Source organism: Ictidomys tridecemlineatus, chromosome 2, assembly GCF_052094955.1.
Source record: "Ictidomys tridecemlineatus isolate mIctTri1 chromosome 2, mIctTri1.hap1, whole genome shotgun sequence".
NCBI lineage: Eukaryota > Metazoa > Chordata > Mammalia > Rodentia > Sciuridae > Ictidomys > Ictidomys tridecemlineatus.
Genome location: NC_135478.1, coordinates 66,138,893 through 66,153,331, shown reverse-complemented (window position 1 = coordinate 66,153,331; position 14,439 = coordinate 66,138,893). Strand labels below are relative to the sequence as shown.

General features: G+C 36.1%; 1 protein-coding gene across 1 annotated transcript in view; it reads right to left on the bottom strand.

Annotated features, from left to right (window-relative positions):
- The window catches only part of LOC144368135 (biotin--protein ligase-like), a 108,912-nt gene extending 106,933 nt beyond the window's left edge, over positions 1-1,979 (bottom strand). The window contains exon 1 of the mRNA XM_078026742.1: positions 1,902-1,979. Coding sequence (XP_077882868.1) covers positions 1,902-1,968 — 67 coding nt within the window. The 5' untranslated portion in view covers positions 1,969-1,979. The remainder of the gene's footprint in view (positions 1-1,901) is intronic.
- Between the last annotated feature and the right edge of the window lie 12,460 nt (positions 1,980-14,439).

Sequence of the window (14,439 nt, the reverse complement as noted above, 5' to 3'; positions counted from 1 at the left end):
GTGTGTGTGTGTGTGTGTGTGTGTGTGTGTGTGTGTGGTGCTGGAAATTGATCCCAGGGCCTTGTACATGCAAGGCAAGCACTCTACCAACTGAGCTGTATTTTTATGTGGTGCTGAAGACCAAACCCAGTGCCTCATACATGGTAGGCAAGCGCTCTATCTCTAAGCCACAACCCCAGCCCCCAGTATCTAATTTTTGAAAACAGTTAAGAGGCATATAAATTGAAGAGCTTTTAGTTCAGGAAGCACACTGTTAAGCAATAGCTACATGGCTGGTCCTGTGCAAGTTATTAACCATGAAATATGCCTAAGATCAAGACCTCATAATCTAGTGAGAGGAAAAAAATATCGACAAGTAATCACAGTGTAATGGGTTAACTGCACAAGACAACTGAATAACAGAACTGAATAACAAAGCAAGCAAGCAACTAAGGCACCAGATGCCTCTAAGAGACTAAACAAGATTTCAGTGACCAATTCTAAGGTATTAAGTTCCCTCCCTTATTATCTCCAGTTTTAGTCCCATTCTTAGAGGAGAATACACCACATGTTTTCTTTGTCAGCTAGAAAAACCAAGTGAGCAGTCCATAATCAGTTACATAAAATCTTTCATTTCCAATGTTATCTTTATTTCAATCCAAACAAACTATTGTTAAGCTTTACTGTCATCACAGCTTAAAATATTTTCACTTTGTTAAAGAAAACTGTTTCTGACTTGGGAAAAAAATAAATGTGACATTAAAAAAGTTAGATCCTGGTGTCAGAATGAACTCAATTGGCAAAATTTTTACAATTATATGAAGAAAAAGAAGAAAAATATTATCAAATCTTATTTTTCCAACATTTTCCCTGAAATAAATAGAATGATACTTTATTATCAAAACTTTTCAGTTAAGATTAAAAAAAAGATCTAGAGAAAATATAAAGAAGCTGTTTATGAAATTATCTCACAGCTTTCCTCAAACAAGAAGTCTGGCGAATTGTAATGCATTCCACTGTTGTCATGAAGGAAGAAAGGAAGGAAGGAAGGAAGGAAGGAAGGAAGGAAGGAAGGAAGGAAGGAAAGAAGGAAGGAGGTAGGTAGGGAGGAAGTCTGGCGAGACCACAAGGCTGGAGAAAAAGAAAAGAAATGCTCTTGACTCAAAAACTAGATGGCACAGCCTACCTTATCCCTCCTCCTCCTCAACAGTGATTTAACCCCACAGGATGCCCACTCACAGCCCTGCCCCAACCTTACATATGCATATACTGGGCTAATGAAGGGTCACAGCATATACATCTTATACATCTTCCTCCTTCACAGTCTCACTTTCAGAACTGGATTTTTTTTATACCCGGAGGAAAATTTCATATGATTATAATATTACACTGGACAGAATTAAAGTTACTATCTAGAGTTTATCTTAAAAATAAGATCATAGATGATAAGAGATTCTAAGGCTATGTTTTAAACTGAAAAATATAAGAGAACACACTCAATATGTATTAATTAGCCACTCACTAAAAATTCCTTTTTTTAATTTTTATTAATGCATATTAATTACATAGAACAATGGGTTTCACTGTGGCATATCTATACATTCATAAACATATTTTTATCATTTCAAGCCTCATTTTCCCGTTCTTCTTCCCTGCCTCTCCACCTGATCCCCTTTCTTTTCTCTAATAGTCTCCATTCTATGAAGTCTTTTTTCATAAGGCAAAATATAATGGTAAGATAGCAAAAAATTCTTATTGACCATTTATCTGACATCCACATCTTTCTTTATTCATCACCCACTAAAACTATCAGCAAAGTCTAAAACCCAATAACATTTCATAGAAATATTAAAAATAAAAAAAACAAATATTGTCCAGTATCCTACTGTATAAAAAGAAAATATGTGAAGAGAAAAACTTACTTGCAGTAGCCAGTGCCATTGTGATAAGTAACACAAATTCCTTCATTAACACAGGGCTCATAGCCATCTCGACACTGCAATGCTGAAAACAAGAAACATACATATAACAGAAATTAGTCACTAATCATAACCCTCAACACCAAATGAGATCCTCATCAACACTGATCCCCACATCTAATCTGATCTGGGTTTCCCCTCAAGTTTTAATCAGTTTATCTTTTAGCTTCTAAATTCATAAAAGCAGAAAAATTCATTCCTCAAGTGTCTTCCCACATGAACTACTTTTGTGGTCTTATATGCTTTTATTTCTCTGTGTTTCTGTATCTTTGGCTATTAGATCTCTCTCCCAGAGACAGACAGTAAGACACTTTAATCTATAACATCCATGGCATGTCATAACTATCTTGAGATTTGGATACTTCAGATAGAGTAATATTAGAATTTATAAATGAATGTTTAGAAGACCTAGGTAGATACTAGGTCACCATATTAGGAGTTATTTAGCCTTAAGCTGAAAGTTTAAAACACTTCACACACAAAAAAAATCAGAAATATCAATAATATCCATTCAACAAACAGAAATTGAAAGCCTAGTATACACACTCCTAAGACCCAGGGAGATAAAGGAAAAAATTTTGAATATATTTTAATGAATAAAACATAATCTCTAATTATAAGGGCTCACAAAAAGGGAGTAAATCATGAATAGAGATTGTAGAGGAAGGGAGAACAGAAGTTAACAAAATGAGGACTGCAAATTGATGCATCTACTCTGGAAAGCATTATGGAGATTCCTAGAAAACTTGGAATGGAACCACTATTGGATCCAGTCATCCCACTTCTCGGTATACGTCCAAAGGATGTATACTACTGTGGCACAGCCACATCCATGTTTATAGTAGCTCAATTCACAATAGCAAAGCTCTGGAACGAACCTAGGTGCCCTTAAACAGATGAATGGATACGTCCAAAGGATGTATACTACTGTGGCACAGCCACATCAATGTTTATAGTAGCTCAATTCACAATAGCAAAGCTCTGGAACGAACCTAGGTGCCATTCAACAGATGAATGGATAAAGAAAAAGTGGTGTGTGTGTGTGTGTGTGTGTGTGTGTGTGTGTGTGTGTGTGTGTATACATACATACATATACATATATATATATATATATATATAAATACACAATGGAATATTATTCAGCCATAAAAAGAAATGGAATTATGGTATTTGCAGGTAAATGGATGAAACTGGAGATTATCATGCTAAGTGAAATAAGCCAATCCAAAAAAAAAAGCCAAATGATGTATGGATTTTATGTGTAAATGCATAATAAGGAGTGGGGAGAAATAAGGAGTGGGGAGAAATATAGAAGAAGTTCACTGGATTAGACAAAGGTGAATGAAGGGAAGGAAGTGGGGATGAGAACAGGAAGGCAGTAGAATGAATTGGACATAACTTTCCTATGTTCATACATGAATACATGACCAATGTAACTCCACATCATGTACAACTACAAAAATGGGAATACTCCATGTATCCACAATATGTCAAAATACACTCTACTATCTTACAAAAAAAAGTACATGTATAATGGCATAAATTGACGTTAACATACTTTATATACATAGATATGAAAAATTGTGCTCTATATGTATAATAAGGATTGTAATGCATTCCACTGTTGTTGTGTATCTTTAAAAATAATAAAAATAATAATAAAATAAAATAAATCAGACTACTCAGAAAAGAAACTGCACTAGTAGAAACTTTCACTGATTTCAGCCAGGAAAGTCCATCCCAATCTGCCATGCACTTGTCAGAAACTTACGGTTTCTTAATTGTTTTAGCTTTAAGAGTCATGATTTTCATCACCAAAATGCATATCATTAATCCTAAAGACAATTAGACAGGAAAGACAGAAATAAACTTAGTCTAACAATTGAAATCAAAGTTCAAAAACTCCATTCTTGGAGACCATGAAGATGTCCATCTCCTAAGATGTACATATACAAATACTTGAAAGCAAAACTGGGAAGTCCCCACATTTGAGTTTCTCTAGCCACAATGTTCTATATATAAACTGTGCAGTATCAGAGACTATAAGCTTGCCCATCCCAACAGCAAAATCAACTTCTTTTCCCAGAGAGCCTAGGTACAAGCTGGATGTCAGAGCAAGTCCTCTGACATACTACATAAGGACCCTTCATTAGCCCAGTACTGCACCAAGAAGTGGAATAATCTGAGAACATGTTTACAGAAACCTTATATCATCCTTTAAAATAATGCTGTTTAAAAAATAGTAATGACAATGATAGTAGCAAACACAATGTAGCACTTACTAAATACCAGTTACTATCCTAATATACATCCATTAATTCTATCTTCACAACAACTATAAAAAGTTGTTAATTTAACTTTATGTATTCCACAGAGGGCACCTGACTTGATTACTATTACACTAATGACCTAAGAAGTCTGAATCTAGAAACTGTGCTCTTAACTACTGTGCTCTTTACTACTCTGCTTCCTACAGGCTGACACTGGTCCTCACAGGAAGGGCAGGGAAGGCATTATCACATCCATTTACCAGAAAGTGGAGGCCAGGGACATTAAGAAGTCCCCTCATAGACATCACCCCACTAGCTGATGGCAGTGCTGAGCCTAAGACCCATGTCTCTTCCTAAGTCCCAAAACCATTTCCATAACAGCTGCTGGGATCACATAAGCAGTCACTGGGCCGTGGGTGGAACAGGCAGATTCAGAAAGAGGGTCATCTTCTTGCCCATGTCCCACTTCCCTGTAAGGCTCAAGTGCTCCCTCTTCCCCACTGATAAGCCCAATGCAAGAACTATAATTAAAACAGTTAATGTCAAGTTATTTCCTCCATACCAAAGATCTCAAACTGATTTTTTTTATTCTCTTTAGACACTTTTATTAGTTTCCGTGAGAACTTCCTGGCTTTTCTCTATTTGCCCTTCTCCTTTAAATAAAAAGGAAAACTCTCTTAGGAAAGGAAAAGTCCTCCAGGCACAAAGCAAGGTGCTGGTTCCTGTGAGAATCCCCATGCAGTGGAGGAAGGCAGCAGACCTAAATTCCTGCCTCAACTATACCTTCCTACGCCATTGCAAGCAAGGCACAATCTCAAAGGGCTCAATTCCCTATAGGTAAACCAATCTGGAGGTGGACTAAATGCCCCTAAAGGTCCCTGTGATCCAACAATGACTCTCCTGTATTAAAAGAACATAAACAATATGCCCCATACTTGGAGAAACCTATCCAGGACCCAGCCATCCATGACTCAGAAAACTGTGGGTGAGGGGGTGGGGGGGGAATCACAGTCTGTTCCTATTAAGTGTCCTGGCAAATCATTATAGTTGTGACAGGTTCAGAGAAATACAAACAACCCAAAGTCAATATGTGGCAATCAACCTAGCAAATAACTTTATAGCCTAGCCTTAGTGAACCAATCCAATTCGTGACTGAAAAGGAGGCAGGCTTACAAGGCTAATAATTAATGTTGTTTGACTGATTTGTGGGATCATGCTACTTTGAACCTTTAACATTTATTATACCACAGTCCTCAAACTCTAGTATGCATCAGAATCACCTGAAGGGCTTGTTAAAACACAGTGCCAGACCCAACCCCCACAGTTTCTGATTGAGTAGGTCTAGAGGGCTCCTGAATATCTACATGTCTAACAAGATCCCAGGAGATGCTAATAATACAGGTCTGAGGAAACACATGCTAAGAATACAGGCACTGAGAAGATGTAAGTGTCTCCTAAAACCATACACTCCTCCACAGGTCTTAAAATATCTAGATATACTGTCTGAATAATAAAAATAAAAATAAAGTAAAATTCGAGACTCATGACTTTACCTGGGGCTGTTTCTAAATGAATACTGTAATTATTTGTAGAAGTGAAAACTTTGATAATACAAAATGATGAGATGAGACTGGGAAAGATCTCATCTCAAACTTTAATTTTCTTTTTTCCAACATACATTTAATTTTAACAATGAAACTGAAGGCATCTTAATATTTGTAGAATGAAAACAAAATACTAAATCAAATTACAGAGAACAGATGCCTAGGCTGATGCTTCAATGGTTTCAAGACAGAAGCCACTCAGAGTGTTTTCCTTGAATTTTTTTCTTACATCACACACAGTAGATACTTAATAAATACTAGCTGAAAGAATTAAACAGACACTTCTTAAAAAACACAAATGGTCAACAAATATTATGGAAAAATGTTCAACATCTCTAGCAATTAGGTAAAGGCAAATCAAAACTGCATTGAGAATTTATCTCACTCCAGTCAGAATGACAATTATACAAATAGGGACTGGGGCTGTAGCACAGTGGCAGAGTGCTTGCCTAGCATGCATGAGACACTAGGTTCAATCCTCAGCACTACATAAAAACAACAAATAAAATAAAGGCATTCTGTCCATCTACAACTTCAAAACAAAAATTTTTTAAAGAATACAAATAATAAATATTGATGAGGATGCAGGGGAAAAAGGTACACTCATACATTGTTGGTGGAAATACAAATTAACAACCAATGGAAAGCAGTATGGAGATTCTTTAAAAAACTAAAAATGGAACCACCATTTGGCCCTGTTACCCCACTCCTCAGTATATATTCAAAGGATCTAAAATCAGCATTCTACAATGATATAGCCACATCAATATTTACAGCAGCACAATTCACAATAGCTAAGCAATAGAGACAACCTAGGCAGCCTCCTCAGGTTGAGGAGAAGGAAGAAGGGACAGAAAAACGGAAGAATAATGGCATGAATCTGACTGAACTTTTGTATGTGCATACATGGATGTGGCATAGTCCATTCCACATTGGGTGTATCCACAGGGGACACTAGCTTATTTTTTAAAAATAAATCAACTGTACATGGATTGAAGAGAATAATGGAGTGGAGAGACAGGGAGCAGGTTGTATTCCATGACAGTATAACTATGTCAGAGTGTATCCTGGTGTTGTATATAACAAAAAATAATTTTTAAAAATTTAAATTAAAAAATAAATACTGGCTGAGTGAGATCAATCTTACTATATCTGTGTGTGCTTGTGCATGCTCCTCCCCAACTCAAAAAAATAAACAAACAAACAAGAAAACAGAAGTAGTGAATTTCAATGTCATTGCTCTATCACTTGGCAAAGTAACAAAAAATCTAGAGGCCAATTTCCAATTTAAACATTTTTCAACATAGTGTGCTTCAAGACTAGCACACTAGTTCACAACAGACTCACAGAGCATCTGCTATGAGCAGGTGTGTGCCCTGATTTCAGGAATACCATGGCTAACAGATCACCCTCATGATCCTTATTTGTTTTAGGGGGAAAAATGGATAACAAATAAAAAACTACATAAAGCCATTTCAGACAGTGATATATCCTGTTAGAAACAAAACCCAGCAATGGGATACAACGCAGTCATGATGGCTGAGGGAGCTGGAGAATACTTTCTAAAGTGTGCAGAAAAGGCCTGCCTGAGGAGGTATCCTTTAGGCTGAGAGTGAAGTGGACAAAAGTCATGAAGATAGGAGGAAGATCACTCCAAGAAGAGAGGATGTGGAAAGCCCTTAGGTGGTAATAAGACTGGCATTCCAGGCCTGCACAGCCAGAAGTTACTAAACAAAAGGATAGAAAAAGAAGACAAGCAAGGGAGGAAGGCAAGGGTTAGAACTTGGATGGATGTGGTCAGAGTTGCAGCTTCTACTCTCGGTGGGAGGTTAAACTCCTGGGTTGTGTTAAGCAAGGGAACTTACAAGGAAATAGCATAATTTAACATAGGATATTATATTAATAAATGGAATAAATTCTTCCCAACTGCCATCACTAGCAGTCTAATAAAAGACATAACAAATTGCCACAAACAAGACAAAACAGAACTCATTCTTCTTCTTTTAAAAAGGTTTAGTGGTCAGGCGCAGTGGCACACACCTCTAATCCCAGAGTCTCAGGAGGCTAAGGCAAAAGATTATAAGTTCAAAGACAGCCTCAGCAACTTGGCAAGGCCCTAAGCAATTCAGTGAGACCCTGCCTGTAAATGAAATATAAAAAAGGACTAGGTATGTGGCTCAATGTTTGTGTACCCCTGTGTTCAATTCCCAGTACCAAAAAAAATTTATAGCATTGCAGGAATAAAGAGAAGTGATTGACTAAGATTGACTAAAGGTAAAACAAACACTACATAAGCAAAAATGTGGTTCATATTTAATAAAAAGAATTCCACTAATATTTGTTGAAGAACTATTATGAGCATGGCTCTTTATTAGGCAATGCATGGAAATCAAACATGAATAAAACAATCCCTGGTCATATGGTCCTTACAATGTAATGGTGGGAAGTTAGAGGAGTAGGGGCTGAGAAGCTATGACCCAAATAAATGTAAGAAAAATATGAATGAAATAAAAACTGCTCTTATTACTACTAATATCCATCTCAGAATCACCCACAAAGAGCCTTTAAGAAAGAACACAAACTCTTGCTGTTTAACAAAAATCTTAACTCAATCCAGACAAGCCTCTAGTGTGTTTATTCAAGCCTATCAGACTCAACTATATACAAATACTGCAAACAACAAACTAAGCTGTCATTGACTTTTACCAGTTCCAGTGCCTCAGGAATTTATCTCTTTTAGGGATAGGCTAGAAGTGTCCAAACTCCACAAAATCCTCCTCCTTGATATTCCCTAGGTTTTCCAGTACCATGCCAGCTACATATCACTGGCTTAAAAGACTCCCTTTGTTTTAGGAATCTCTAACATGAGTAATTAATTCTGGTACCCAAGACAGTGTAATCTGAGTAACCTTCAATGTGTTTCACTTGTTGCATTGACGTGTAATAGTTTTAAATTGGTATTACTTGTTGCTTTGTAGCCTCTTCAAATAAACTTCTGTTGTCTATCTCACATGATTCTCTGTTGCAGATCCATAGCTCACTCAGAAGACTTGAATGGTTGGGGTTCCTAAAATATGTGAAGAAGAATTATACAGGGTCCCCCCTCCCCCCGCAATGTTTATGCAAATTTCAAGTAGCAGTATTTGAGAGAAGAAGTCTGAGTTTACTCCTAGGACTTGGCGGTGTTTGCCTGCTATTGCTTCTGGCACATAGCCTCTGGAAAAGGCACAGTAAAAATGAACACAGCAAAGTTTTCTAAAATGACTGTGTGTATTATTACCAAAAATAGGAGAACTGAGGGCAGACAAGGAGACACTGGGGATTTGCAATAATTCTCACAGCACCCTGCAATTTCAAACAACAAAGCTTTTACTAAATTTTTTCATTCCATTTTTTGGGGATCAAGCCATTTTAAAAAAAAGCAAGAAAGAAAAGAAAATAGTACAAACAAACAAAATAAGTGTGGAAGCTTCAAATTCCAAGTGGTACATTTAAATAAAAATGAAGTGGAGAAACATCTGTCTTCCTCCTTTAAATTAGTCTTGATTAAAAGGCAAAGAAAAAAAAAACTGCAATGAGAGACACAAATTTTATTTTTTTTACAGTGTGAAACAACACAAACTCTTGCTCTTCACAGATATAATCTATCAGAAAACGTGTTTCCTACCTGAAAGAAACCAATACCAGATCCATAGATTAAGGGTAAGGCTACCCACATTTCACAGCAAAACAGAATTGGTTTTCAAATCTGGAAATATGCCTTGATTTAGGGATATGTAATCAATATAAATTGAACTTACAAGACAGAGTATATTTAGCGTGACTAGTAGAATTTTCATTTTATAAAGGAATTCATTCCAGAATGAGGTTGATTGTATTATGTGATGTGCATGTAAGAATACAACCTAGGGCTGGGGATGTGTCTCAAGCGGTAGAGCACTTGCCTGGCATGAGCAGGGTGCTGGGTTCGATCCTCAGCACCACATAAAAATAAAATAAAGATGTTGTGTCCACCGAAAACTAAGAAATAAATAATTTTAAAAAATTCTCTCTCTCTCTCTCTCTCTCTCTCTCTCTCTCTCTCTCTCTCTCTCTCTCTTAAAAAAAAGAATACAACCTAAAGAATCCCCTATAGGGCTGGAGATATAGCTCAGTTGGTAGAGTGTTTGCCTTACATAAGGCCCTGGGTTGGATCCACAGCATCAAAACAACAAAAAAAGCCCCTATTATGTATCATAATGTACCAATAAAATAATAAAAAATTCATTACAGTGAATTAATAAATCTACAATAATCCTGGAATTCTAAAAATTCCAATTGTCCTTTTTATAACATTAGGTTTATTACAAAAACTAAAAGTCATCAATTTTCTACATCATATGGAAATTTACTATAAACTGTTTTTTTCCCTTTTACTTTTGTTTTTCTGTCCTTATAAAGACTACAGGGAAAAAAAAAACTTTATGAGTAAAATTCCAATTCCTGGGCTTTGCAGATGAAACTAATGCATTTGGAGATGAAACTCTTCTTAGGAAATACAAGGTTTAAAACTCCACACATAAATGAGGATGTGGCTGATTTTACTGATGATCACCTCCATACTTTTTCTATCTGGGCCATAACAAGTACTCAACATTCAACAAGACATTCAATGAACTAATATCTGTATCTAAGACAAAAATCTATTAACAAACCCAGCAACCAGTTTGTGTGTTCAACATGTTCTAAGATTCCAATGTTATTAAGTATAGAAATACTTAAGATGTGACTGTCGAATTCTTACTTCACTGTGTTTAAGAAGTAGAAAAAGTAAAATTGAAGGAAAAAATAGTGCAAACTTCCTGGCCTTTTACAAAGATGAAAAGTTGAGAAAGTAGAACTAAACTTTTTTAATCTTCACAAAACTAAAACAACTTTGTAAGTTCCTATCTTAAAATTTGCATGAATGAAGTTACCCCCTCCAACCTGGCCCCTCTGTGACTCTTAAGCTATGTGCATTGCGGTAAAAACTGCCTGAAATAGTTTGAACAAAAGCCAAAATAATTTACATTTAAATATAAAATAATAATAATAATTCCAAGTTAATGGTAAAATAGTCTGTTTTCATTGTATGGAACCATTTTCCCTAAATAGCACTGATACACAACCACAGAACAAGTACCAATGAGATCCAAAGGAGCCCCAACATACCACCTCAGAGTAAGTATCCAACCCTTGGTAAAATGACACTGACCAAAATAAACACAGGGTGTACATGTCCAGAAAGTTCAGGATCTTGGTGTTAGAAAACCCAACAAAATAGAAGAAGCTGTATAATAATATTGAAAAGTTCAATTATTTTCTATACAAAAAGGCTGTATACTTGTGTTCTTATTAGTGTTCAAAATCAAAAAATGTCAATCCAAAGTGTTTTCATTTTATTTCTCTATTATGTATTCTCTGTTCAATTCTATTATCTCTCTCTCTTATCAAGACAAATTTTGCCTGCACCAATATCCTGTGTTTCTAGCAAACCCTCCCTTTTTAAGAAAGTTTCTAAAGACAATTGTTAAGTACAACTTAATCTTTTTTAAAGCCATTAATTTTAAATAGATGTTGTTAAGTACCCTTGCTGGAAAAAAAAGTGTTCATTTAGCTTAAATTGTTCAGAACACTTTATAAACGTAGGAGACAATTTCTAGTGTTTGTTCATTTAGAAGTAGACTCCCAAAAAAGGGCAACTTATAAAATGGAAATGGAAAAAGCTATGATTGTTTCATATTGTTATACAAAATTATGAAGACTTCCCAAAACCAAAGAGGGAAAATCCAGAGAACAGTCTCAGATTTCCACCATGTGCATCCTTCCACATAGACTTTAAAATCTCTCTCCCTCAGGATAGGGTTGTGGCTCAGTGGTAGAGCCCTTGCCTGGCATGTGTAAAGCACTGGGTTCAATCCCCCACACCACACTAAAAAAATAAAATAAAAATAAACAAATAAAATAAAGGTATTGTGTCCATCTACAACTAAAACAAAAATCAAATAAAATAAAGGTATTGTGTCCATCTACAACTAAAACAAAAATCTCAACTAAAAAAAAATCCCTTCTCTCTCTCTTTCCACCCCTCCCTGTGCCCCCCCCACACACAACAAAAACCCTTGTGCTGGCAATGAAGTTAATTCTCAAGAACTGAGGTCGAGAGGAGAGTCCCTAGAAGGCCAAAACCAATGTACTGTGTAAATGATGGTAGATAGGGCAGTCTCATATAAGGTCCAACTGTACATGGATGATTGTTCTGCAGTGCAGGTTTGGAGAAGCTAGAGTCCCAACAAGGGGCTATTCTTACATTTTTATCTGGGCCACAGAAGCTCTATACCTACAGCCCAAAACAAACCCTGCTCACCTGTGTATAGTACCCAACCCTGCACATGTCACTGAGAACCATCTAAATCTTAGAGTCTCAAAAAGCCCTAACCCTTGGCTTGTACTCAAAACACTTCAAATCAACACAGAAACTAGCATTGTAAGGAAAATATCTAAATCTGGAGATGGTAAATGAATATCATTCCTATTTCTAGAGAACATGCCTGGGGTCAAAAGCCTTGGAACAGAGGAAGGCAGACAGCAGGAAAATATCAAACCTTTATTAAATACTAAGCACAGAAAAACATATGAAACATAGCCCCAAACTTCAACTTTTATTTTGATTTTTCAATTTCTCACTTTCTTTGATTCTTCATACATAAATCTGTGTTAACCTACACCAATATAACTTAGTCAACTGAAAAAAATAATAATGAACCCCTAAAGCATAACTGATAAACAGCTAATGACTTCCATATTCAATAAGTTCCTCTTATAAACCTCAGTCCTCAACTCTATATTTTTCAACTGTTCATACATTTTCCTTACTATGAGCAAAAGTTAGAATTTATCTCCAGGGCTGGAGTTGTGGCTCTGAGGTATAGTGTTCGCCTAGAATGTTTGGGGCACTGGGTTCCATCCTCAGCATGATAGATAGATAATTATATATATATTGATATATATAGATATATATATAGATATAGATATAGATAGATAAAGATTATTTCCACCTATAACTGAATATATATATATATATATATATATATATATATATATATATTTTTTTTTTTTTTAAGAATTTATCTCCAAAGCGACACACATTTCTGTGGAGTTGTTAGTCAATTTAATAAAAAACAACCCTGAGCACACTAGCAAAAAAATCACAATTTGTTTTTGCAAATACAACTGTTCTCTTTGCTCATCTAACTATTGCTCAATGAACAAAGACAGCACAAATAAAAAATTTTGTAGACATAATAAGCAACCGTGTTGCAACTTAAACTTCCCATGTCTGTATCTTCAAACACAAGGAAACTCTAGATTTCTCCATCTGCAGAAACACCTGATTGCCAAATCCAAAGAGTTACAGTCTTTGACAAAAGTTTGCTTGTTTGAACTTCAGTGTGGAGTTCTCAGAAAGGTTAAAAAAAGTAAATAAACTCCAAAATATTAAATTTAAAGTCTGGGGGCAAGTCCTCTAAGAGGTGTTGACTTTCCTTAACTCAGTGCTTCCTCCTTCCCTTTCATGGATGAGACATAAGTTCCTTAAAGAATTTTTAAAAAATGCCCTGGCTTACCCTGTCCCCCATCCCTTCATCTGCTTCACTTCCACTCCTGTCTAGAGCCTGAGAGAGTTCCAGAAGAATGCGGATTCTGGAACTGGGCAACACAAGCCATGTCTGCTCTACCTAGTATCAACCCAAATATGAGGCCTGACACAAGGTTAGGACTTGGAAAATGCTTGCCATGCTGAACTGTTGAAGGGGAAGACCTGTGGTCTTCTCAGTCCCTCCAAGAGAATGATAAACAAGATTTTAATTTCCCATAAGACAAAAAGAAAACCTGAAAAATGATAGTTTATTCTAGGCTTTTAAGGTCACAATGACTTGACAGAAGAGATATTTCAATTTCTTTTGTTTATCACTCTTAAAATTTTTCTCTTCCATAAAAATTCATCCCATTTGGGGGACTGAGAGTGACACTCATGATGAACACTAAGGATTTACAGAGGGAGTTTTACCAGTTTCACCACTCCGGGCCTAGTGGGAAAGTGCTTCCCGCCATCTCCTCTTCACATTATAGGATTAAGTCCTTTGGAAAACCAGTATGAAAGCAAGTAACCCTCAGTTCAAGCAAAGGGACAAAAGATTCAGTGAATGTGGTTATTAATGCAGTGTTGTACTTAAATAACATTTCTCCTCCTCTCCCACTAAAGCACACGTTACCTCACTGAAAATATTAAAACCAAGGCATTATAATCATTTTGGCTATGAGCCGGAATGTAAGTTACCACAGAAAGTCACAAAAAAACTCTTTTAAGTTTTATATAAAAAGCATTAAGCAAATAAAATATCCACTCCCTCACCCCCACCTAATTTAATCTGATTTTAGAAATGTTAACTAGAACAAGTTTATAAATTTGAGTGTAGTGAGTTTCAGAAGTGCCCACCCACCTCCCACCCCACCCCAAATCAGCAACCTTTCAGAAGACAATACTCTCAGGAAGTAACTCTAAGGATATGAATTTCAGAAATTGGCATG